The 27,781-nt window shown below is 39.0% G+C and overlaps 1 protein-coding gene across 1 annotated transcript; it reads left to right on the top strand.

Moving 5' to 3' along the window:
- On the top strand, nucleotides 1–26,261 carry LOC122641816 (tryptophan synthase beta chain 2, chloroplastic). Its single transcript, XM_043835120.1, has 8 exons — nucleotides 1–191; nucleotides 281–637; nucleotides 2,519–2,952; nucleotides 3,951–4,045; nucleotides 4,568–4,769; nucleotides 20,788–20,798; nucleotides 25,271–25,278; nucleotides 26,251–26,261. The coding sequence occupies exons 1-5, from the start codon at nucleotides 96–98 to the stop codon at nucleotides 4,756–4,758; spliced, it is 1,173 nt and encodes a 390-aa protein (XP_043691055.1). The 5' UTR covers nucleotides 1–95; the 3' UTR covers nucleotides 4,759–4,769; nucleotides 20,788–20,798; nucleotides 25,271–25,278; nucleotides 26,251–26,261.
- Nucleotides 26,262–27,781: the final 1,520 nt, after the last annotated feature.

Genomic DNA, 27,781 nt, shown 5'->3' with positions numbered 1-27,781 from the left:
CATTGAATTCTTTGGTCATCCAACGTTCTTCACCGACAGCAAAACCTCTAGTCGAAAAAGAGAGGTTATCACCGTTCGTTCCAGGGAAATTCGGGATGTATGGAGGAAAGTTTGTACCAGAAACACTCATATCTTCTCTCAGCGAGCTTGAAACTGAGTTCAACTCCGTTGTTAGAGATGCCGAGTTTCAGGTTCATTAATTTCATTAACTTATTCTTTCTGACTCTATGTTTGATAAAACCTTTTATAAAGAAGCTAACATTTCAATTTATTCGTACAGGAGGAGTTGGCAAAGACACTAAGAGACTACGGAGGGCGGGAGACGCCTCTCTACTTAGCACAGCGTTTGAGTGACCACTACAAGAAAGGGAATGGAGAAGGGCCGGTGATATACCTAAAGAGAGAAGATCTTAACCATACAGGGTCTCACAAGATCAATAACGCAGTGGGGCAGGCCATGCTTGCCAAGCGCATGGGGCTGAGGAGTGTGGTGGCAGCCACCGGAGCTGGGCAACATGGAGTAGCAACGGCGGCTGCTTGTGCAAGGCTTGCCTTGGAGTGTATCGTCTACATGGGCACTGCAGACATGGAGAAACAGCCCCAAAACGTCATGTCAATGAAGTTAATGGGAGCACAGGTATGTTATGAGACCACGCGCTCTCTTTTGGTTGTTTTGCCTTCCATCTTTTTATTTTCCTATGGTTTTCTTCTTTGGGGAGAGAGTTCTCTACGGAGGAGTGCTAGCATGGCCCTTGTTCGTGTACAAAGGCAAAATGAGAACCAACATCAACAGGGCGAAGAAATCCACCTTTCATGGGGCAGCACTTGAGAGAATAAAAAATTCCCACATCACCCTAACTATGGTGAAGAAAATGGAATCAAAGAGGTCCATTAGGCCATTAAACACATTAGGCTTACAAAGTCGAGAAAAGAGGTCCATTAAAAACATTCCTAAGAAAATAAAAAAAAGATTGAAAGATTTCATGTGAAAAATCTCAGTAGTATAGCGACATCCTAGGAAACTTTGCCCCATATCATTGGGCCCAGTTTCTATTTAAATCCCCCTCAGTTGTGACTCTATCTAGTCAAATTAGTGGTCAGGGGCACCTGATGTGAGCTGACTAGCTGGGTGAAGGTAAAAAAAGATTCATTAAAAAAAAAAAAAGTCAAGACAAGAATGAAAACGGTAAAAATTTGGGAAAAAGTTTTATGTCCAGGAGTGCTTGCGTAGAGTCTATCTCTCTCGTCCCTATGTGAAAAGATACTTCTACCCCCTTGTTTTAAGGAGGAGAGAGATAGACACATGGGAGTGCTGGCGTAGGTCACACTCTCGGACAGAGAATTGCTTCCCTAAAAAATTTCATGTGACAAACACAGTACGCAGTATAGGAAATTTATCTCTCTCTCTCTCTCTCTCTCTCTCTCTCGGGGCCTATGCCCTACTAAATTCCATATTATCCTCAACATTTCACCTTATTTTCTCATGGTGTCTGCATAGTTGGAAAACTAGATTTTGACTGAGCCGAGTCACCCTAGTCGAGTAAAAGTTTTTGAAAATCTGATCAAGAGTCATGTAGACTAAGTCAAGGTAAAAAAGGATGAAATTGAGTCATAAATCATCCGAGACAAATAAGATTCGATATTTTTACCCAAGTCATGATAACTCAACGAGTTTAATCATTTTTTTTTTTTTAAATCGTAAAACTGTTCACTTGAATTTGAGTTGAGTAAAATATTAAATCCGTATTCTAAAATAGTAAGAAACCCTCAACTCTTCGATTCCATTCTCTTGTTCAATGGTATAAACTCAAAATGCATTGATATGTGACCTATTATTTTATTTGTTTTGTTCCATATTTTTTTCTATATTTTTTTTCTAATTTTTTACTAATTTAAACATATTTATTTTATTAAAATATTAAAAAAATATGATTTACCTTGATCGATTTTGACAAGACTGAATCACCTGTTTTTTACCTATTTTTCCAAGTATGGGTGGAAGCAACACTCAATAAGAGTCGCTCTGATGTATCTATGACCTTTTAATTAATGCATTTGATTTCTAATTATAGAAAAATAAAATAAGAGTTGTTATGATGTGACCTACCAACACCATGAGTCCATGAGCACTAAGCACCACATGACAATCTGCCATTTTCGTAATTTAACGAAGAGTCAGGGTAATTTGTGGGAGAGTGTGGCTCTTCCGTGTATTTGCAATGAGAGCATGTACAAGAATAAAAAACCTCTGATGTATTGCCGGGTGTATGGTACACATTTTGCGACACAACAGGCCACATGATCTATTGTGCCACGCACACCCTGCAGTATGACAGAGGATTCTACAATGGCTTGGCTGGAAATAATTTGTAAATAAAGGTCATTTAATATGGCGAGAGTGAGCGGTCCACAACTTGGAATGTGATAAGATATGAGATGGAATCTACACTGGCATCGTAGGGATCCTTTTCCACAATGCCTATTGGACTTTTTTAACATTCCAATTGTAATATTGCAGGTTAGGAGTGTAGAGGGAAATTTCAAGGATGCAACCTCACAAGCTATCAGAGAATGGATCGGGAACTTGGAAACTAGTTACTACTTAAGTGGTATGGTGGCAGGACCTCATCCATGCCCGAGCATGGTGAGAGAGTTTCAGAGTGTGATTGGGAAGGAGACAAGGAAGCAAGCCATAGAGAGGTGGGGTGGTAAACCAGATGTTTTGGTTGCGTGCGTGGGAAGCGGCTCCAACGCGCTGGGTTTGTTTCATGAATTCATTAGAGATGAAGACGTGAGGTTGATCGGTGTAGAGGGAGCTGGGCTTGGGCTTGACAGTGGGAAACACTCTGCAACTCTCGCCATGGGAGAAGTGGGTGTTTATCATGGCGCCATGAGCTATCTGTTACAGAGCACAGAGGGGCAGATCGTTGGGGCTCACTCCGTTGCTGTCGGGTAAGTACGGAAAAAAGTGAGCAGTTTTCCTCTCACATGATTTTTTTTATTGTTTTCTTTCACTTATTCTGAAAATATAGACCTTAATAGATATGCCATCTCTAATAGTGTCTAGCTCCATTGTACTTTTGGAATTGGGAGTATTTTATATATATTTTACTTTTAGGGGGGGGGGGGGGAATGGGGAATAGGGAGGGGAAAGGTATCAACCAAGAGACTTCAACTCGAGACCTCCTAGTGAGCATGAGCATGAAACGTACCATAACTCATCAACTGCACTAGACAACTGTTGGTCGCTCCGTTGTACTTATGTATGGGGCAGCGCAACACCTTTGCTTTTTCTCTAGAAATGTCCATTTATGCACTTTAAATGACAATGAACAAGACACGTGTTGAGTATTACATGTGATCAACCGATATAGAGATGTGTTACACATGTCAAATGGACTGGGCTAAGAATTTCCAAACACCAATCCCCTCCCTCTCATTGAGGAAAAAGGAAATATTGAAGGGCATGTTTGTTTGGCAAGAAATTTAAAGGAAAGATAAGTAAGAATATTTTGATTTTTTTATTATTATTTTCTCAATGAAAAAAAAAAAAGGAACGTTTTTCTTCTAAATTTGAAATCACTTAATAATAATAAAATTTACTTAGTTTTGTAAGAAAATAAAAAATGGCGTATCTAATGCACAAGGCTCCCATCATTGCGGGATCTAGGGAGGGTCATAATGTAGGCAATTTTACCCCTGCTTTCGTAGCGGGACTGCTTCCAGATTTGAACCCGTAACCATATGGTCACAATGGAGTAACCCTTATTGTCCAAAATTATAAATTTTTTTTTAAAATTTTTTTTTTTTAATATCATCTACTATGACACGTGTATGGAATAATTGTTATTTACTTCCTTATTGCCCAAAGCCATGATAAGATATCCTATGGGCCCAACTTTATATGATCAAATTATTAAATATTTCATTTTTGTTTCACACTTTTCCAGGTTGGAGTACCCAGGGGTAGGACCAGAGTTGAGCTTTCTAAAAGACACAAGACGCGCCGAGTTCTACAATGTGACGGATGAAGAAGCTCTTCATGGTATCTAAAACTATTGCAATTTACATTTAATTCAAGGGCATGCATTTCTTAAACAGGCACTTAGTTCAGCTACATGGCAGGTCAGATCAAGTTGAAATTTGTGGACAGATAGACCCCACTGTCCCCACTGTCCCCACTGTCCCCTGCCCAGTCTATACAGATCTTCTATGGCGCTCACGCGCAATGTTTGCCTTACCCCTGCTCGAGCAAGGCGCTTGGGCAGGGGTAAGGCGGACATTGCATGCAGCAATATTTTTGGCCGCATAGGTCGCTATGGACAGCGTGCCGTAGAAGATCACGATTCATATCAAACTGATCTTTTTGATTCTCAGGCTTTTGATTCATTGTAGTTTCTCTTTTTTAATTATTAATGAATCCATATTTAAAGAAAAAAAAATGAAAATAGCATAGTTATTATTTCCTTTGAAAAAATTAAAAAAAACCAGAGAAAATTTAGGATTGAATCACCCACAATTCAAACTGATCTTTATTAGATAATGGCATTTTTATTGGTGGTTGCAGCTTGCCAGCGGCTATGCAGATTAGAGGGGATACTACCAGCTTTGGAGGCCTCCCATGCCGTAGCATTCTTGGAGAAGCTTTGCCCTACATTGCCCAACAAGGCCAAAGTAGTTGTCAATTGTAGTGGTCGAGGAGACAAGGATCTCCCCACGCTCTTCAACCATGACAGCATCAATGGCTTACTAAACTGATGATGATAATGGCCATATATATACATATACGTATACATATTTGCTTTCCTTGTATAACCTCTAAGGTTTCCATCCTAGAAGGATCTGATGTATCTTGCAGTCTATATATATATGAATGGCTCATTACAAGGTAGAGAAAAGTGAGTGCAATACGTTCTCTAAGTAAACACGGTATCAAGAGCCACCTTCTCCACCGAGCTCTCTATTCCCTAATTTATTTTAGCTCCATTGAGCTCCATCTATGGCTGACGGACTCTCCCACGTGGAGATCTCCTCCCCCAGCGACAGCCAATCCCACCGCCATCGGCCTCACTTTGCCATTGGCCGCTGCCACTCCCACCACCGTGGGTGCCAGTTCATCCTTCGTTGTTGCACAATACTTATCTCCATCAAGCTGTCTAGTAAAACAGACACAGATTGTCCCTTATCTGCACAGCCACAACTTTTTTGGTTTTTTTGCTAGCATATATGTATTTAAATAATATCAAACCCCATTCCATAGTACATGTCCATATTAGAGTGTTTGTGTACGTAATCGGATCTGCAAAATCGATTAAACACTTTAATTAAAATATACATGTAAGTATCGTTTTATGTAAAAATATGTTTGCAAATCATTACTAAAACGGATACTCGATCCAGATTCTGATCCGACCATTCATAGGCAATCCCTCTCTTGATGTTCCTCAATCGGACAGTGGAGACCATGTTGAGTCTTTCACTCACAAAATGTTCGCACGTACCCAACACATCAAATTTGGTTCATGGAATCCCAGTCATTGATGAATCAAAGTATGTGATCATATTTTGTAGTGATAAGATTCTCTCAGGTACTGGATCTCGCTGACACATGTCTATCCCAAACCTACATCTGGTAGTAATACATGTGGGAATTGACACAAAAAAATAAGATTATTTGTCAATACACATCCATATGTGTATTCGCATTCGTACCCTAACATCAATATGTCTAGGCATACCCAATGCGACGACCATATAATAAGGATGCCCAACCCAAACCCTAACCGTAACTACCTTTTAAAATATAAACTTAGAGACATAATGCTCAAAAAGTTTATATCGCGTATTAAAAAATTAAACCAAAATAAATAAACAGTTCAATTTACAGTAAACCGGGTTAGATGGACACGTAAAGTCATAAATCCAACACCAAGAGGATCAATCCTAAAACAATGCGATATAAAAAACAGTCTCAAAACTAGGATCTAGTCCCATCTAATAACGAGATGGTCCGGTCCAATTCCTTAATGTTTCTGGTCACTCATAGTCTCAAACATTTAAATACAAGTGTTTTTTGGTAGTTACGACATAGCACGGTTCCTTTCCTTAACGAATGTGGGCCTTCAAAGTCTCAAAACACTCAAATACAAGTGTTTCTTCGACAGATAGCACTATTAGTTTTTTCTTTGTAATTACAAGATAACCCTCATATAAATTGTATCTATTATGTATTAACTAACCTAAATAAGTAAACATTCGTCTTAAACGGGTCCTAGTGGTTCCAGTTCCAACCGAATCCGTATTGATCTCTTGGTTTTGGACCCGTTAAGAAAGCCATCCCAGAATCGTCCATTCCCATAAAATAATTGGTCCCAAAATCAGCTCCAAAAATCATCTCATACGGTAAGGGGAAGGATCGGTTCCAGGCTTCGACTGAGACAAGTTGGTTTGAGGAGAGAGAAAGACACAGTAATCAGTGCTAGCGTATCTTACCCAAGGATTCCCGAAAGTTAAAAACTCATTAATCCTCACCTATATTTCACCTCACATTGTATTGCTCCCACTTAGTTCTAACCACCATGATGGAAAAATTCATTACTTTTTCTCAAAAAGAAAGAAAGGAGAGGAGATATGGACAAGAGTAAGGACACTGGCATGACACAATATAGGGTACCTGAAGTGGAATTACTCACTCTGTAAGGAGACAGGATCCGTAAAACTTGTGAAATTCGTTTAACATGAGGACTAAAACCCCACCATTGATGCGTACGAAAATATTCTCATAGGTGAACCTGAGCGGAGGCCAGATGTGCCTATCCTTTTCCCTAAAACAAACTCGTTTTACACGGGCCAGCAAAAGGTAATACTAGAAAGTTGAAAGCGTCCACCAATAGGACCATGGAGGAAAAAGCAAAGACTAAGACAGTTGAAAGCGTCCACTATAGGGCCATGGAGAGAAAAGCTTGTGATATCCATTACATATAGAGTTAGTGGGTTACAGTTCATCAATTATATATAGGGTTACAATTCATCGTTAACAGATATTCCAACCTCGTATTTCTATAATAGGGTCTCAATTCATCTTTTATTTTCTCCAAAAAAAAAAAAAAATCATCGTTCACATATTCCAACCTCGTATTTAACCAAAAAAAAAAACACAATTCTAACCTTATATTCTTAGTTTTTTTGGTAAGATTCCAACCACGTTTTCCTCTTTGTTCTATCTAGAGACATTAGAAGACCCCATCTCTCTCTCTCTCTCTCTTTCTCTCTTATCTAGGGACATTAGAAGACCCCATCCTTCTCTCTCTGTCCTATCTAGAGACATCAAAAGACCCCATCTCTCTCTCTCTCTCAAACTTTTGCATAATGAATTGTAGTTATATGATCAGTTACATTGTATGTGTTGATTTTTGTTTAGGTGTAGTTATTTGTGATTGTGGTTAATTGCTATTAATTTTATATAGGGACGGGGTTTTCTGGTCTGTCCACCCCATTTAGGAATCTTTTGAGGGGTAGGTTTTGAACCGTAGGATTAAAACACTTAAATTTTATGCATTGATTTGAATTACAATGGTTTACACTTAAAATTAAAAAAAAAAAACGTATCCTTTTTTGGTACGAGATATGTATTGTCTTACCAAAAACGAAATACCTATGCTATAATCGAAACCCACCCTTTGGTTTTTTTTTTTTTTTTTTTTTTTTTTTTTTGTAAAACACCCTTTCGTCTTCTCGCCTCACTCTCCTAGGGGCTTCTCAACTGATTCGTGCTTCCCACTTCGAATCTCATCAACAACCTGTAGGAGAAGTAAAAGGTACTACTTCTGTTATCTCTCTCGGTGTCTCTGTCTATCTCTCTCACTCTTTCTGGCTTTGTTTGTTATACCCGCATCCCGGGAGTATAATTAATTATTATTTTTTTCCCGTGACGTGTGGTTACCGCTACCATATATGCTGGTGAGCTGTTCTCACTGGTGGTCAAACTCAGCTACAAAATTATTGACCACAGTACGGGTTTGCCTGTAGAGGAAACTATCGGGGTCATGGGGGACAAACCATGACGGCTAAGAAATAAGTCCTAACTCTTAATTTTATTTATTTACACTTTTCCTTGATGTCCTTGAAGTGTGGGTCAAAGTTTGAACCGCCCAGGCTATTTTAGTTGAGTAGGAGATATTTTGTTTGTGGGTCCCACTTGTCTTGGGAAGCGTGTGAAGGATTTGTATCCCCATATCATGTGGACTCCATTATTTAATAATCTTAATTCTTATTTAGAACTAATGGGTTGATCCATTTAACTTAAAATAACCCATTTAACTTAAAATAATCCATTTGGCTTAATGACCCATCCAACTTTGGTGACCCATTTAACTTAAGTAGCCCATTTAAGTTTATTTGACCCAAGAATGGGTTTATTCTATTTTTTGCCCAACCAAATGGACCCATCCTTATTGGGTTCTTTTCTATTTAAAACCAGTGGGTCGACCCATTTAGCTCTCATGACCCATTTGACTTAAAGGACCTAAGTCACTTACTATAAATAAGACAAAAGGGGGGAGAAGCATTCATTCTCATTACTTCTCCAACCAAAAACATGGGAAGATGGGAAAGAAGAGAAAGAAAGAAGAAAGGAGAGGAAAAGAAGGAAAGGAAAAAGAAGGAAGGAGAAAAGGAGGAAGAAAGGTGGAGAAGTTTGGTTGGAGGCTTGAGACCTCACCTCTTGGAGCTCTCAACGTGGAGCTCCTCTACCTTGGGGTAGGCAAGCCATTAAAACCCACTTCACTTCTTCTATTTTTGGGTTTAGGGTTTGAGAAATGGGAGATTCGATCTAGGGTTTGTCTTGGAACCCAAAGATCGATTGGAACTCTTAGCTTTGGTTATTGTGGAGTTATTTCACTCAATGGCTTGTTCTAAAGCTCTCAATCTCATTCTATTTGAGGAACCTAGGGTTTCTACCCTATTTGAGCTATAGATTAGGTTCTCTTTGGTTTTTCTCTTGAATCTTTTGGGATATATAGACCTAATGAGGTCTTAGAACCCGAATAGACCTAGGAGGAAGCTTTCTTGAAGCCTCCTTACCTTTAAACCCCTTGGGAAAGGAACCCCTGGTGAGAAACCTTTCAAATTTCGGTTCTGCAGGTATGTGATTTTACATATGGTTTCAAGACCTACGAGAAACCACCCTTGCAACCACCTCCTTGAGAAGGCCCCTGAAAAGCTAGGATTTATGTGCGGTTTCATTTCCTAAGACAAACCACTTGTGCAACCGCACTTGACAGAGACCTTCCTGAGCCCCTAGTTAGTTAGGATTTATATGTGGATTCAGGAATTGGGCATGAGACCACCCATGAAACCACCCTGTCTCTGAAATCTTATACTTAGAAGAATTAAGAGAGACCTTTTGGGGATCTGTCCCTTTACTTAATTAACCCTGTTCTCACTCTTTATTTAGGTTAAAGTTCCCATCTTGTGACGTGTTACTTAATCGGGGCAACAACTTGTAACATCGGGGCAATGACATATATAGTGAGTGGGTTTGGTTTGTTTGGGCTTGCTATTATTATTAATTTCATATATACTATGCTATAAGTATATTTTATTAAGCATAGTTGTGCATTTTACATACTTTATTAAATGACTGATATGATGATGTTGTGGTTGCTTTCCATTCTTTATTGGGTTACGATGTCGGTGAATGCCGGTGCCAGAACCCCGGAATACATATATAATATCTTTGATTGAATGTCATATTGAACTGTATGCGCCGTGCCGTGCTGGTACCCGGGTGCTAAACCAGATGAAAAGTTGATGCGCCCGGATTACCTCTCGGGACGATAGGATTTGCTTGTAGTATACTTGCAGCTAGAACTTTTGTACCCTTATGTTACGACCCTTGCCAACAGGGGTTCAAGTGTTGGGTAACCAGAGTCCGGATTCTGTGGTATGAGAGAGAGCCAATCATGGTAGTGATGGTTATATTGGGGTCTACCACTGGGATGATTTGGTGGCATTGTCCAGCGTAGGCTCCCAGGTGACAATTGAGGATTCATTATGGTGATGAATGGAAGTGACCCACAGTGCTTCCTGAATTATCACAGTAGCATATACCTCTGACTTAGTTGTGTGATAAGTGAAAAAATAGAATTAACATGTGCATGCATCATTGGACTATGTGAATTGTGTGTTTGTGCATCCACATCCCCTCATTGGCTCAGTAGAGCTAACCCCCTTATGTACACACTTTTTAGATTATGATGCAGGTGGCGGAGGAGCACCGTGATCGATATCCTCGAAATGATGTTGCCTACAGGGCATAATGATGGTTGGAACTTGGTCCCTTTTTTGATTATTTTAGGGCTTAAAGCCCATGTATAAATATTTACTGTTATACCCTTGTTGATAGTTATTAGATAGTCTTGGGAAATGTATTAATTACAGTATTTATCATTTAGCCTTTAAACATCTTGTAACTATTTGATTTTATACGCTTCCGTAAAACTACTGATCTTTTGAAATGTAATATTCTCTTTCCGCACTCTAATATTATATTATTTTAATATTGGTTATGATTGTGCGTTGGGACACTGTGTCAGTGATCCTGGCAGTTTAATGGGATGACACGCGTCGTTCTAGTCACCCCTTGTATTGTATTATATTCTTTGTCTGGGATGAGGGTGTGACAGAGTGGTATCAGAGCAATGATACTCTGCACCAACCACAGTCTCGCGGACTCTTGATTTACTCTCCACAATTAGGTTCTAAACTAAAAATCTTCGAGAACATAAATGATTGTGTGCAGACATAGGAGAAGAGTAATTGTGGTGAAACAAGAACTTAAAAGATAATTAGCAACATGGAACTTAGGACATGAACCATAGGCTGTTAAGCTACAACTATGTAATTGTTTGGTTGAGTCTTAAGTAGGTCATAAATAGGCAATTATATGTTATAATTCATAAACAATAATGAATCAATTATAACCAAGCACAATTATTAACAATGATTTACACAAGAGAGAATTAAGCAAATACATAGAGATACATATAAGATTAATTACAAATATCCAATTGTTCCAAATCTTCCTGGAAGGCAACCATATCCTTCTCATTTCAACATTCATGATTTCATCCATTCCAATAATAACATATGACTCCATCCTACTCAATCAAAAGATACCAATCTAAACACCATAATTGTTCCAGATTCTCTGTTTGGGCATAACTGTGTCTTTCCCAACTCAGAATGCAAGATCCCATTTGTTCCAATTCAAGACATTTGATTCTGTCCATCTCAGATTAAATATATAAGTCCACCATTTCTAAAAGTTCCCAGTTGTTCCAAACAAACTGATCAAAAGAAGAAAAAAAAAAAAAAAAAAGAAAAGGGAAAACCAAAGGAAAAGTAAAAGAGCTCCACAAATATCTATCCTAAGATAAGAACAAGAAGAACTGATCCGAGATAACTTCAATTTGTTGAGAGAAAGCTGAGCTAGTCATTTGCACTGCCACCACCATGACCAAGAAAGGTGTTGATGTCATCTACCCCTCTCTCAATACCCTCTAGGCGCCAAGTCTGGTCAGAGAGTTGCTTCGTGACCTCATCGAACCCATCCACCACTCGCAGGTTCAGCTGCCTGATGACCGTCAGAATGTCACTATCTCCCGCTTGATGAAGATATATGGGTTCTTTCCCGGTGAGCAATAGGTCTTCGCTTCCCCAATAGACACATTAAGAATCCCCGCTAACCGTGCTGCTGTGAAGGCTATAGGGACCCCCTTGACATATGAAACAACCCGATAATTCTGTATGTCCAAGTTCTCGGTATCCAGATTTGCATAGAAATGGCGAATGAGTTTCGGGTAGTATGGTTCAAAGAGGTTGAGAATGTTGGTCCACCCCAATGCCTCGAATCTCTGCCCCACCTTGTAGGCTTGAGATCATCCAATACTACATCCTGTTCTTCCACTATATTTCTGAAGCGGAAGTAGTCTTGGTAAAGCTCTTGGTCCTCTATCTTTAATTTTAAATCATAGTGGATCTAGGACAGTTGGTGCAACTTGTTCAATGCATGCACATCGTGTTCTTGGAGCCATTGATTATTTTAACTTGCAGCCAAAAGCCAAGATTTATAACAAATTAGTACCTTGAATGCTAAAGCCTAAGTAGGATGATCAATGTAAGTCTATGAGGTTTAAAACCTAGCCTTTGATTCTTTTTCCTTCAAAGCAAATTAAGTTACAACAGGATTCTTAGGCTAGAAAATTATGATTTTTATCAAAATATGATCTAAGAAGTTGGGGAAAAAGGGAATGCATAGCCACTATGTGAATGCAACCATACATGATAGAGATTGATGGCCACACTATGTCTAGAAAGTAATATTTCAAACAAAACAGTGGGTTCAAGCAAGAAATGGGTTTATTCAATCTTGGAGCATGCCTTGAACTTCAAAATTTGTTCAGATTTTGTGGTTGGAAGCTGAAATTATGAGAAATAAGTAAATATAGCTTGTGACAGCTCAAAGGATGTAAACTAAGCCCTATCTGGTAAGACCGATTCAAATATGGCAAAAATAAATAAATAAATAAAATTCGATTAGGGTTTGGGTTTCTCCAAAATCCAACTCAAATCCTTGAGTTAGATGCCAAGATCGTATGCAAGCCCTTGTATAGGTTGCCTAGGGTGAGAAAATGGTTACAATGAGATTGTGAGTAACCTACTAAGCAAAAAGGAAGCAAAAACCCCAAGCTTCCAAACCTGAAATCGTGTTTTGGGTCTTCTCCAAGAGAGATAAATCGATGGGAGAGAGGGAGATCTTACCTGAATGCGATTGCGTGTTGTTGAGGAGTGAATTGGAGCACTAAAATCCATCAAGAAGTGAGGAAAGAGCAAGTACGATCGCGGTTGGGATTTCTCCAGAGCTTTAGAGTTGTGTTTTGAAAGGAGGAAAATGAGCCTTTAAATCGCGGACTTTAAATTTAAAGAAAAAGGCCCGACGGTTTTACATATGGTTTCAGCCCAGATAAAAACCACCTTAAAATCCGCGCTTAGCCAATGCTATTTATTTTGGTTTTAGTCTCAGGCGGATTTACCTACGGTTTCATACTTGAGTAAAACCAGGCATAATACCGCCCAAGCCAGAAAGGATTTTTGGCCATGTTTGGTTTAACCAACCTATTTTAGGTATTTGTTACCTTCATTTGATTTTTTTCTCGCCCCTCTTGTGGCCTATGTGTCACACCCCCATCCCAACAAGGAATAAAATACATTATAAGGGGTGACTAGGAAGACGCGTGTCATCCTACTAAGCTGCCAGGATCACTGACACAGTGTCCCAACGCACACTCATAACCAATATTAAAACAATATAATATCAGAGTGTGGAAAGGGGAATATTACATTCCAAAAGATCAATAGTTTTGCGGAAGCGTATAAAATCAAATAGTTACAAGATGATCAAAGCCTAGATGATAAATACTGTAATTAATCCATTTTCCATTACCATCTAATAACTATCAACAAGGGTATAACAGTAAATGTTTATACATGGGCCTACGCTCTAAAATAAACAAAAAGGGGAACAAGTCCCTAGAATTCTCACGGCCCGTAGGCACAATCGTCACAAGGACACACGTCGTCATGTTCCTCAAACACAGCTTCCGGCTCCTCCGTACCTGCATCATAATCTAAAAAATGTGTACACGAGGGGGGTTAGCTCCACTGAGCCAGTGAGGGGATGGGGATGCATAAATACACAATTCACATAGTCCAATGATGCATGCATATGTTAAATAAATTTTTCACCTAACATCACAACTAAGTCAAAGGTATATGCTACTGCAACAACTCGGGAGACACTGTGGGTCACTTAACTTATCGCCACAATGAAACCTCAATTGTCACCTGGGACCTACGCCGATCGAAGCCTCCAAGGCCACTCAGTGGCAGACCCCCGATAATCAATACTACCATGACTGGCCTCTCTCCCCTCCACAGAATCTGGTGTACTGATTATCCAACACCTAAACCCCTGTTGGTAAAGGTCGTAGCATAAGGGTGCAAAATCCTAGCCGTAGATATACTACATGCAAGCCCTATCGCCCCGAGAGGTAATTCGAGCGCATCAACTTTTCATCTGGTTTAGTACCTGATTACCAACACGGCACGGCGCATACAGTTCAACATGACATTTAACATAATTACTTCATAAATGTATATAGTATCCGTTGTTTCGACACTGGCACCCACCGGCACTGAGACCCATCAAAGTAAAGCATCTCCAATCAATATCATAACAATCATATATAAAAGTATGCAATATGTGCAAGCATGCTTAATAATTTATAATGATGACATAATATACAATGCAATAATAATATCAAGCCCAAACAACCAAACCCACTCATAATATAAGTTATGTCCCGAAGTTACAGTTGTCACCGCGATTAACTAATATGCCACAAGATGGGAGTTTTAAACCTAGACACAGAGTAAGAATATGGTTAATTAAGTAAAGGGACGGATCCCCAAAAGGTCTCCCATAATCTCTTTAAGTATAAGGTTTCAGAAGTAGAGTGGTTGCAGGAGTGGTCTCATGCCCAATTTCTGAAACCACAGGTAAATCCTAGAAAACCAGGGGCTCAGGAATGTCTTTGCCAAGTGCGGTTGCACAAGTGGTTTCTCGTAGGTCTTGGAACCATATGTAAAACCACATACCTACAGAACCGAAATTTGAAAGGTTTCTCACCAGGGGTTCCTTTTCCAAGGGGTTTAAAGGTAAGGAGGCTTCAAGGAAGCTTCCTCCTAGGTCCATTAGGGTTCTAAGACTTCATTAGGTCCATATATCCCAAAGGATTCAAGAGGGAAACCAAGGAGAATCTAATCTATAGCTCAAATAGGGTAGAAGCCCTAAGTCTTTCAATTAGAATGAGATTGAGAGCTTTAGAACAAGCTATGGAGTAAAACAATTCTACAATAACCAAGGCTTAGAGGTTCCATCGATTCCTTGGGTTCCAAGAGAACCCTAGGTTAAGTCTTTTCAATTTTTCAAACCTTAAAACCCAAAAATAGAAGAAGTGGAGTGGGATTTAATGGCTTACCTACACCAAGGTAGAAGAGCTCCACGTTGAGGCTCTAAGAAGTGAGTTCTTTAAGCCTCCAAGACCACTTCTCCACCCTTCTTCCTCCTTTTTCTCCTTCCTTCTTTTCCTCTCCTTTCTTCTTTCTTTCTCTTCTTTCTCTTCTTCCCACGTTTTTTGTTGGAGGAGAAGTAATGAGAATGAATGCTTCTCCCCCCCCCCCCTTTTGTCTTATTTATAGAAAATGGGCCTTAGGTCCTTTAAGTTAAATGGGTCGACCCATTGGTTTTAATTAGAAAAGAACCCAATAAGGATGGGTCCAATTGGTTGGACAAGAAATAGAATAAAACCCATTTTTGATCCCACAAGTCAAATGGGTCAAATAGGTTGAATGGGTCGATCCAAGTTAAATGGGTCAAGAAGGCTTAATGGGTTGACCCATTAGTTCTATTTGGGTAAGAGAAAGGAATACCCAACCTTGGGTCAAATAGAGTTAGATGGACCCTTAGGTTAAATTACCACTTAAGCCCAATGGGCCTCTTAAGCTAATGGGCCTGCCCACTAGTTATAATTAGGAAAGAACCTAATTAAAAGATGAGCTCACATGATTTGGGTATAATTGCTCTTCACATGTTTCCCCAAGGCAAGTGGGACCCACAAATAAAAATTTTCCAATTCAATTCAAATAGCCCGGACGGTCCAAACCTTGACCCGCACTTTGAGGGCATCGAGAGAAAGGATAAATAAATAAAATTAAAGGCTAGAACTTACTATTTCCTTGTCATGGTTTGTCCCCCATGACCCCGAATAGTTTCCTCTACAGGCAAACCCGTACTATGATCAATAATTTTGTAGTTGGGTTCGACCACCAGTGAGTACAGTTCACCAGCATATGTGGTAGTGATAATTACATATCGTAGGAAAGAAATAATAATTAATTATGATCCGGGGTGCGGGTATAACACTATGTTACCCTAATAATTTAAGCTTTATGTTTGGCAAATAAAATTATTGAAGTGAAATGTCTACAAGATATGGGAACTGTATTGCGACAAAAGCTTATAAGGGAAAATGAGACATGATAACCATAGGAATATGTTTAGAGTAAAGAGAAATGAATAAGATCAATGCACATGTAAAATCCATGTGAGATCCCTAGTACATAGACGTAAATAATGAGATCAATGTGAACAACATGTGCTTTTGGTTACTTTACATCCTGGCCAATATCAAACGAGCAAGTTATTGGCTGAAAATACCCCAACACGAGACAAGAATTATCTATTTGAGGAAAAGAGAAAAGATTTCAAGGATTTTACCAACAATCATGTATACAAGAGAATATGCTTGAAGATAAGACAATGTGATAATTTTCTATGAGATTTTATGGCATGCAAAAGAATTAAACTTGAACTTAAAGAGTTTTCCTAAAATATTATGAATTGAGGAATTTACCACAACCAAAATCAGGACATAATCCAAGTAAAATTCAACTAGACATGACAAACATAGTAACAATCTCTAAAATGCTTGCAAAGACTTGTAAATTTATAAAAGATGCAATAATCAAACAAGGATCCAACAACTTAGTGCCATCGATCAAATAGGGCTTGATTTACACCCAAAAACCCTAGTCCCAATCGGTTTGGCATGGATTTGGTATACATGGCTATGGGATTACAAGCAAAATCAAGACTTGATTACTACTTGAAATGATTCATCCCAAATCCAAGAAAAGAGAAAGTAGGAATGGGAAGAAAGTCATATCTTGAACAAGTAAGAGTTGAACCTTGAGGCTTAAGATTACAAGAAAACCACCCAAGGGAAGCTTGAACAGAAGTCCCTGTAGAATTTTTTTTTTCTCCTTGCGGTTATGTCCCTTCTTTGGAGCCAAAAGTGAGTTTTAAAACTCGCGGCTCTGTTTTGTTAAAATTCTGCGAATGGATCAACGAACGGATCCACACTCATGTGTCCGTCCGTAGATCCGTTCGACTTAAACCCTCTCGGCCATTGAGACTTCTAAGACCGAACGAACGAACGGATTCACATTCCACATCCGCCCGTTAGTCCGCTCTCCCTATTTTCACAGAGGAGCCACGAACGCACCCGGAGTACTGACGCCGCTCGTGAGTCCGTCCGATTTCTTTTAGGATTTTGAGCTCATATTTTTTTTGGAGACCTTTTGACCACACCTATATGTGATGATTATGTGCCTATACTCTAGATCAGACACCCCTATTGTGTGACCCATTTGTGTGGATCACTTAAGTCTAGTTAATAACTTGAAATTGAAAGAGGTTAGGATTGGTACCCGACTAGGCCAGCTAATAAGAACTAGCAGGCATTGGTGACCGCTGTGACTCCCCTCTTACATAAAAGGAGAAGAGTTACCCTTGAGGATGAAGACCTTAGACCCTGTGAATTTAAAGACCCGAACCTTATGGATAGAGAAACCTAAACCTGTACGGGTAGAGACCCTTAATGGGGTGCATAGAATCTAGACCTGTAGATAGATATTAAGAAAAGAAAGTAATAGGCTGGTTTAGGTCGGTATCTTTGAGTGAGCCATAAAGGTCACGTGTATTTGGAACTCACTCATAACACCTCAAGCTAGTGACGACTTTATTTGAACTTTACTTGGTTATCCAAACCTTGTTTAGACTCATAGAGAAAGTCCTACACCGTGATTTGACTTTCCAAAAAAGGACTTAACGAACCGTACCTGAGAACTTCTTGTTCTTGTGGATTGATCTAGATGATAGATATGTCCATAGGGATGTGAATGTAATTATTGAATTTATGCGTATGTATTGGTGTGAAAATAAAATATATAAATATATATAGATATCCCATAGAACTTGGACTTGTGTGACTAGGAGTTTGGGTTTCATTACTCAAAACTCTAGAACGTGACCTTTGAGAGTTCAATCCCTTGAGTTCTCTAAGCCCAATGAATTTAATGATATAGCCAGGCCCTAGTGGACCCTAGGACCCCCTTCCCTTGTCCTTGGGACTTAAAGATCCAAGTGGGACATATTGGGTTAAAGAACACCTTCAAAATTTGTGACATGCCATGATCGAATGCAAGGGTGGATGCAAGGCCTTGCCTACAACCGTGCTTGCATCTGATGCTTCCCTAAAGGCCGGCAACCTATGTAATTTATGGTACTACAAGTATGACCTTACCTCGATCTTGCTGTGTAACTAGTTGGAGCCCTGACCTTGGTTGACCAAATCTTAGGGTAATGAATAATGAATTTAATGACCGGGTAGGTTAAATTATTGAGACCTGCTTAAAGAGTTGACTTGGACAAAAGTTAGTAAAGGTTATTGGTTCTCGAAAGAGGACTGATGTGGACTCTTCCCTGTGGGATAACAGTGTAGTATGTTTAAAGGTTGTGGAAGCTAGGAACTGAAGGATGTAACAAGACCTTCTCCAACGACAGATATGAATGGGGTAATAGATCACCAGATGCGTCCCCTCCGTACTGGGAGTGAATAATAGGAGATTCCATCAATATTTCAAATCATTCTAAAGTTGGGTTAGGTAATGAGACAACCAGATGTGAAAGCCTTCAGAATGTAAACCCTATGTTGAGACATGGATAGGTTAAATCTTGTAACCTAAGATTGACCAGAGTAGTGAAGGCTAGAGTGGTATCACCTGATCTGGAAGATTTAGGGAACTTTTGTTCCTTGAGACTTAACTTAGTAGTTGGAACCCTGTTTTCCTAGGGTTATTGTGAACCACACCCCTGTGGTAATGTGACCCTGTAAGAAAAAGAGGATTGTGGAACCTAACTTGCTGTACCATGTAGGCACTGCCTCATCTTGACCCGACCTTTGACTTAGTTCAAGATGTGGGTGACTTGGGATATTGTTATCCAATAGTCCTTATCACTTGAGACCCTAGCTGCCTCAAATTTCGGAGACAAAATTTCTTGTAAGGTGGGGAGGATGTTATACCCACACCCCGGGAGTATAATTAATTATTATTTTCTTCCCGTGATGTGTGGTTACAGCTGCCATATATGCTGGTGAGCTGTTCTCACTGGTGGTCAAGCCCAACTACAAAATTATTGACCACAGTACAGGTTTGCCTGTAGAGAAAACTATCGGGGTCATGGGGGACAAACCATGACGGCTAAGAAGTAAGTTCTAGCCCTTAATTTTATTTATTTATCCTTTCCCTTGATGTCCTTGAAGTGCGGGTCAAGGTTTGAACCTCCCGGGCTATTTTAGTTGAGTAGGAGATATTTTATTTATGGGTCCCACTTACCTTGGGAAGCGTGAGAAGGACTTGTGTCCCCATATCATGTGGATCCCATTCTTTAATAATCTTAATTCCTATTTAGAACTAATGGGTTGACCCATTTAACTTAAAATAACCCATTTGGCTTAATGACCTATCCAACTTTGGTGACCCATTTAACTTAAGTGGCCCATTTAAATTTATTTGACCCAAGAATGGGTTTACTCTATTTCTTTCCCAACCAAATGGACCCATCCTTATTGGGTTCTTTCCTATTTAAAACCAGTGGGTCGACCCATTTGACTCTCATGATCCATTTGACTTAAAGGACCCAAGTCACTTACTATAAATAGGATAAAAGGGGAGAGAAGCATTCATTCTCATTACTTCTCCTCCAACCAAAAACGTGGGAAGAAGGGAAAGAAGAGAAAGAAAGAAGAAAGGAGAGAAAAAGAAGGAGAGGAAGAAGAAGGAAGGAGAAAAGGAGGAAGAAAGGTGGAGAAGCTTGGTTGGAGGCTTGAGACCTCACCTCTTGGAGCCCTCAATGTGGAGCTCCTCTACCTTGGGGTAGGTAAGCCATTAAAACCCACTTCACTTCTTCTATTTTTGGGTTTAGGGTTTGGAAAATGGGAGATTCGATCTAGGGTTTGTCTTGGAACCCAAAGATCGATTGGAACTCTTAGCTTTGGTTATTGTGGAGTTATTTCACTCAATGGCTTATTCTAAAGCTCTCAATCTCATTCTATTTGAGGAACCTAGGGTTTCTACCCTATTTGAGCTATAGATCAGGTTATCCTTGGTTTCCCTCTTGAATCCTTTGGGATATATGGATCTAATGAGGTCTTAGAACCCGAATGGATCTAGGAGGAAGCTTCGTTAAAGCCTCCTTACCTTTAAACCCCTTAGAAAAGGAACCCCTGGTGAGAAACCTTTCAAATTTCGGTTCTACAGGTATATGATTTTACATATGGTTTCAAGACCTACGAGAAACCACCCTTGCAACCACCTCCCTGAGAAGGCCCCTGGAAAGCTAGGATTTATGTGCGGTTTTATTTTCTGAGACAAACCACTTCTGCAACCGCACTTGACAGAGACCTTCCTGAGTCCCTGGTTAGCTAGGATTTACATGTGGATTCAGGAATTGGGCATGAGATCACCCATTAAATCACCCTGTCTCTGAAATCTTATACTTAGAAGAATTAAGAGAGACATTTTGGGGATCTGTCCCTTTACTTAATTAACCCTGTTCTCACTCTTTATTTAGGTTAAAGTTCCCATCTTGTGACGTGTTACTTAATCGGGGCAACAACTTGTAACATCGGGGCAATGACATATATAGTGAGTGGGTTTGGTTTGTTTGGGCTTGCTATTATTATTAATTTCATATATACTATGCTATAAGTATATTTTATTAAGCATGATTGTGCATTTTGCATACTTTATTAAACGATTGATATGATGATGTTGTGGTTGCTTTCCATTCTTTATTGGGTTACGGTGTCGGTGAATGCCGGTGCCAAAACCCCAAAATACATATATAATACCTTTGATTGAATGTCATATTAAACTGTATGCACCGTGCCGTGCTGGTACCCAGGTGCTAAATCAGATGAAAAGTTGATGCGTCCAGATTATCTCTCGGGACGATAGGATTTACATGTAGTATACTTGCGGCTAGGACTTTTGTACCCTTATGCTACGACTCTTGCCAACAGGGGTTCAGGTGTTGTTTAACCAGAGCTCGGATTCTGTGGTGTGAGAGAGAGCCAGTCATGGTTGTGATGGTTATATTGGGGTCTTCCATTGGGATGTTTTGGTGGCATTGTCCGACGTAGGCTCCCGAGTGGTAATTGAGGATTCAGTATGGTGATAAATGAAAGTGACCCACAGTGCTTCCTGAATTGTCACAGTAGCATATACCTCTGACTTAGTTGTGTGATAGGTGGAAAAATGGAATTAACATGTGCATGCATCATTGGACTATGTGAATTGAGTGTTTGTGCATCCCCATCCCCTCACTGGCTCAGTGGAGTTAACCCCCTTCGTGTATACACTTTTTATATTATGATACAGGTGGTGGAAGAGCACCGTGATCGATGTCCTCGAAATGATGTTTCCTATAGGGCATAATGATGGTTGGGACTTGGTCTCTTTTCTGATTATTTTAGGGCTTAAAGCCTATGTATAAACATTTACTATTATACTCTTGTTGATAGTCATTAGATGGTCTTAGGAAATGTATTAATTACAGTATTTATCATTTAGCCTTTGAACATCTTGTAACTATTTGATTTTATACGCTTCCGCAAAACTACTGATCTTTTGGAATATAATATTTCCTTTCCGCACTCTGATATTATATTACTTTAATATTGATTATGACTATGTGTTGGGACACTGTGTCAGTGATCCTGGCAGTTTAATGGGATGACACGTGTCGTCCTAGTCACCCCTTGTATTGTATTATATTCCTTGTCTGGGATGGGGGTGTGACATTGTTAATGATTGGATCTGGGTTTTGTTTGAAGCTTGAACACACCCTGTTCACGAGCTCTAAAGGCCACTGCATTGGGGATACAACATCTTCACCACAGGTATACTTCATTTTTTTCTTTTTTAGATTTGTTTAATCCAGCAGCAGTATAGCACTATTTCAAAATGTATGGCAGCAATAAAGAAAGGGGAAAATAGGCTATCGGTTAGAATATAGAGGGAGGATAAGAATATAGAGCCTCCATGTTAGCAATTTTTGTTTGTTTGTTTTTTGGCTGTAGAGCCAACTTCCATGGATGCTCCGTTTAATGGCTGTAGAGCCAACTTCCCTTGAATAATTGGTCTCTCTCTTCCTTTGTGATTACTCCCCCTTTCTGATTTTTATTTTCTGGGTACATCTGAGATCTTTTGAGTTCCATTATTTGATTCATAAACACCATTCCTTTAATGTCATGAAATTATTCTTTGATTGTGATATCCTTGAGTTTTGTTGTTAATTATTGTTTAGCAAAATGGATCAAAATAGTGGACTCCATTGTTAGTTGCTACAAAGCTGTATATCATTTATTGTTTTGATCACCAAAAATATTCCTCGTAGAATGGTTAAGTGGAAGATGATGCCTTAGCTGTCCCTATGCCTTGCAACTAGGATGTGTAGCCTTCCTCTTTTTTTCCAAACTTTATGACTAAAGCTCTGATATGGATGGACTACCAATACCCTCTTTCACTTTTAGAATCATTCACTTTAAGAAAAACTCCAAATTGGTAGTGCTGAGCTAGATTACTTCTACAGAGACTTATAGAATTGTGAATCATTCACTTCTAATCAATACCTTTTTCTTAATTTTTGTGGGCCATGCTAATGTTAGATCTCTCTCATTCCAACTTTATCAGATTTGTATTCAGGAGGCAACTTTCACAGTATCCAGTTTAAGTAATAAACCAGACTCCTATGCATAAGAAAATAGATGGATTTGAGTATGTGGGTTTTGTAGAAACTGATAATTCAAAAAACACAATAAATAGAAAGAAGAAATAATCACACAATGTAAGGATTTACGTGATTCGATAAGAAGCCTATATCCACATAGATGAGGGCAGTTTTCATTAACAATAGAAAAAGGGTTACACACTCTTTTCCTCACGCATCTCTGGACATCCAATAGGGGGGATCAGAGTGGTCATTTTACCCTCCCTATGTCTGGGCGCAGCGAACACAGTCCGGCAGCATTCTTTTCCCTTTTTTATACATATGAAAAACTAAGATCGAACCATTAATAAAACCAATAAAGGAAAGATAAGAGACCATCAAAAGAAATCGATAATACATGGGCAGCAAGGGGGGTGTGCTCAGTTGTAGAGCAGCGAGGGGGGGTGTGTGCTCAGGTATTGGGCAGCAAGGGGGGGTGCTCAGGTGTAGGGCAGCAAGGGGGTGTGTGTGTGCTCAGGTATTGGACAGCAGGGGGTGTGTGTGTGCTCAGGTATTGAGCTTTGTCTTGTTTTCTAAAATCCAGTTTGAAATTATGCTTGAACATAATTGAACAATAGCGTCATTAGGAGTAATAGCAGAATCTTAATTTCTGAGAAAATATATTTAAAAGTAACCATGATCAAAAATAGAAATATGTGTAACACTATTTATTTATTACTTTCTTGTCTAGTAATATTGCCCGAGTGCAGTCAGCTTCAGCTTGCTGAAAGCTGCACAAATTGAGAAATTGGAATTTCATTAATTGACATTTTGAAATGGTAAGAAATGATAAAAGGATAATTCTAGAAAACCAAAATGTAACATACCACCCTAATTCTAAATATGATGCTGCTCTGTTGCAGTAATAGGTTGTATTATTTCCATTCAACTTGATGGCTTCATTGTAGTAACTGTTAGGGTTAGGGTTTTAAGCACAAGGTTGCTTAAAGCATTACACCCTGAGTATCTAGTTTGGAATGCCCAGACTGCTGCCTCCAGCTAGTATATATAGGGCAACTAGGGTTTAGGTCAGATAGGCTAATTACTAGATTGCCCCTCATAGCCTGGGCATTAACATAAGTAGGATTATATTAAAACATATGAAGGGATATTACATAAATACCCTTACAATCTCCTCCTATGTTCTACATATATCCATTACACATGTATAGGAACCATTGTTCAATCAGTAATTGAATCAATATAAATTGAATATCAATAATCCAATAAATCAAATAAGGAATAAATAAACTTTAAGAAATAAAACTAGGGTTTTAGATCAAAACTAAACCCAACAATAAATCCGAAGTTCCACATGCAAGTGGCTAAACCAAAAGAAATAATCAAAAGGAAAAGTCCTTGCAATCCATGTGACTTTACTCATCAAGTAAGTCATCCTCATCGAGATCCAGATTCAACCGTTCTCCTCCATCTTCGTCATTCTCTGTAATTTGTCAAATATGAATTTCATAAGATATTATGAATTCAATCATTTGCACAATAGTATCTAGTTCAACAATAAGAACTTTGTATATTTCATATATGGCTGAAGGTAAATCAAAAAATAATAAGCATCATCATCAAGTTTCTTTACAAGAACTCGATCCTATATAGTCTCTATCATAAGGACCATACCATGTTTCCATTTGAAATACTGTATTCGTCATATCAGTCATAGATTTATGTTGTATCATCAAATTTGGAATGGTACACTATACTATGAAAGACATGTCATCAAATTTGGAATGACATAAAGACTAGCACAATATCATTGAAACATATCAGACATTTTCCATGTTCCTTTGTGGAATAACAAAGTAAGGAGACTTCACATGAAAATTTGCTACACCATCAAGTTTGGAATGGTTTCACAAACCCCCATACTTAGTAACCTAAGTAAGTTATCTGAAACATGTAAAATGTCCCGAATGCTTACTAAGGCTAGATGAGATTCGAATAATTCAAAATAATATTGGGCTAGGTTAAGACCTGACTAAATGGTCTTTAACCCCATCTCCCCTGTAGTTTTGAATGTTCGATCTTTGTTCAATCCCTTTGTAAGGGCATCTGTCGTATTATCCTTCGATCTCACATCAATCAAAGTGATAATCCCTTGTTCTGTTTTATAATTCAGCATGGCCTGTTTCAGCCTGATGTGTCTCCTCTTACAATTAAAGAGTGAGTTATTCATAATCGTCTTTGTTGCTTGATTATCACAGAATATAGATATAGAGTTTAACATAAAACTCCTCAATGGAATATCCATGATCAGATCCTTTATCCACTCTGTTTCATCTCCCGCAGAAGCTAGAGCATAAAGTTTCGATTCCATAGATGACAGAGCAATACTAGTCTGTCTTTTGGATTTCCATGCTACAACTGCTCCTCCTAGTGTAATTACATAACCACTGGTGGATCTGCTGTCTCCCAAATCTGAGCACCAAGATACATCATAATATCCTTCAAAAGTTGGAGGATGTCCAGTATAACATAAAGCATAACCTTGAGTACCCCTAAGGTATCTCATCAGCCTCGATAGGGCATCCCAATGTTCTTTTCCAGGATTACTAGTGAAACGACTCAGCATGCCTACCGTAAAGGCTATGTCTGGCCTAGTGCAACTCATTGCATACATAAGACTACCAATCAGTTTAGAATAATCTAACTGATTCACGGTGTCACCTGTGTTAGGTTTCAACCATTTGTTATAGTCATAGGGTGTCTCAATCGGTTTACAATCACTGTATCCCCAACTAGAAAGTAGCTTCTCAATGTAATGAGTCTGATTAAGGGTGATCCCTTACTCACTGAAGCTTACTCTCATTCCAAGAATGGTGTCTACCACACCAAGATCTTTCATGTCGAATTCTTTGGACAAGGTTTCTTTAATGTCACTCACTACAGAGAGATCAGAACCTAGAATCAACATGTCGTATATATACAAGCAAATAATCGCGACCTTGTTTGACTCAGACAAAAAATAAAGGCACTTATCCGAGTTGCTGGTTTGAAAACCAAGGCTCTTTACTGTCATGTCAAACTTCTTATGCCACAATTTAGGTGCTTGTTTAAGACCATAGAGAGATTTGTTTAATTTACAAACTCTTTTTTCAGAACCTTCCATGACAAACCCTTCAGGTTGGTTCATGTAGATTTCTTCTGTTAGGTCTCCATTAAGGAAAGCCATTTTTACATCCATTTGATGCACAACATAGTGCTCAATAGATGCTATGGCAAGAAGAATCCTTATTGTTGCCAAATGACAGACCGGGGAGTAGATGTCAAAATAATCTATCCCTCTCACCTGTTTATAGCCCTTAGCTACTAATCGTGCTTTATACCTGGCTATAGACCCATCCGGATTAAGTTTCTTCTTCAGTACCCACTTACACCCTATTGTCTTGGCCCCTCTAGGTAGATCAACAAGGTACCAGGTCTCATTCTGCATTAAAGAGCTCATTTCCTCATCAATGGCTTCTTTCCATAACAGTGAGTCCCTAGATCTCATCGCTTCCTTATAGGTGGATGGATCAGCCTCTAAATGGTAGGTCACAAAATCCTCACCAAAATTCTTGGGTACTCAATTTCTAGTAGATACTCTTCTAGATTCTGATTCAAGGAGCATTGTGGGAGTAGTGTAGAAACAATTGGTTCAGATTCCAAAGGTGATTCTATAACCACTTCAGTCAAACCAGGCAAGGTCAGGCCTTTATCTCTAAGGAATTTATCCTCAAAGAATATAGCATCCCTAGATTCTATCACCACATTGGTTGATAGATCCAAAAATCGGTCTGCAGCACTGTCTTCTGCACAACCTAGATATACACAAGTGTTTATTCTAGTTCCCACCTTAGGTCTCCTAGGGTCTTGTATCCTAACATAAGCTACATAGCCCCAAACCTTAAGAGTGTCATATCTACAGGGATGATTGTGCCATAGTTCATAAGGTGTAGAAGTCAGTTTTGAATGTGATAGTCTATTTAGAATGTGATTTGCAGTCAACACTGCTTCTCCCCAATAGCAAGAGGGCATGCCAGCTGTCAATAACATGGAGTTTAACATCTCTGTTAACGTCCTGTTCTTTCTTTTAGCTATGCCATTTGATTGAGGTGAGTAAGGAGCAGTAGTTTCAAGGATTATGCCTGCAGAGGCACAGAATTCCTTGAACTCTGTCAATTTGTATTCTCCTCCCCTATCACTTCTAAATCTTTTAATTTTCAAGTTCAACTGATTTTCTACCCTATTCTTGAAAATTTTAAAATTTTAAAATGCTTCATCTTTAGATTTTAACAGGTATAAATGATAATATTTAGAAAAATCATCTATAAATGTTATCAAATACTTCCGACCTCCTCTAGTTGTATAGCTTTTAAAGTCACAAATGTCAGAATGTATAAGTTCAAGAAGTTGAGTGCTCCTAGAAACCGGTCTGAACGGTTTTCTAGTTATTTTGGTTTGAACACACACTTCACATCTGTTAAATCTAATTGAAGTGTCTAATGGTAAATTATGAGTTTTAGCTAGTTTGAGCATTTTCCTATAGTTCAAATGTCCTAACCTACAATGTAGTATTTTGGGATCAAGTGAATTATGGTTAACTTGGTTTATTGTCTCATTAGCTAAACTCAACCTAAACATACTATTCAAATTATAAGCACATCCAAAATAAAAGGAGTTAACAGACAATGTTACTCTACCACTACTAAAAGTAATAGACATGCCAGCATCAAGCAAAATTCCAATGAAAATTAAATTCTTTTCAAAACCAGGAAAGATTTCAACATTTTTCAAAGTTAATATTTTACCTGATGATAGAACCAGGTTCGTTGTCCCTTGTTGAGCCACTTCCACGACGCCTCCATTTGCAACAGGATCTCCGCTACTTGAACAACATCAGGTGAGCGGGTCCTTGCTATTGCAAACATGATAACTCGCTCCAGAGTCTAACCACCAATCTGAAGATGTACTGGCTAACCCCTTACCCTT

The sequence above is a fragment of the Telopea speciosissima genome, chromosome 10 (genome assembly GCF_018873765.1).
Source record: "Telopea speciosissima isolate NSW1024214 ecotype Mountain lineage chromosome 10, Tspe_v1, whole genome shotgun sequence".
Lineage (NCBI taxonomy): Eukaryota > Viridiplantae > Streptophyta > Magnoliopsida > Proteales > Proteaceae > Telopea > Telopea speciosissima.
This window is presented reverse-complemented; position numbering and strand designations above follow the sequence as displayed.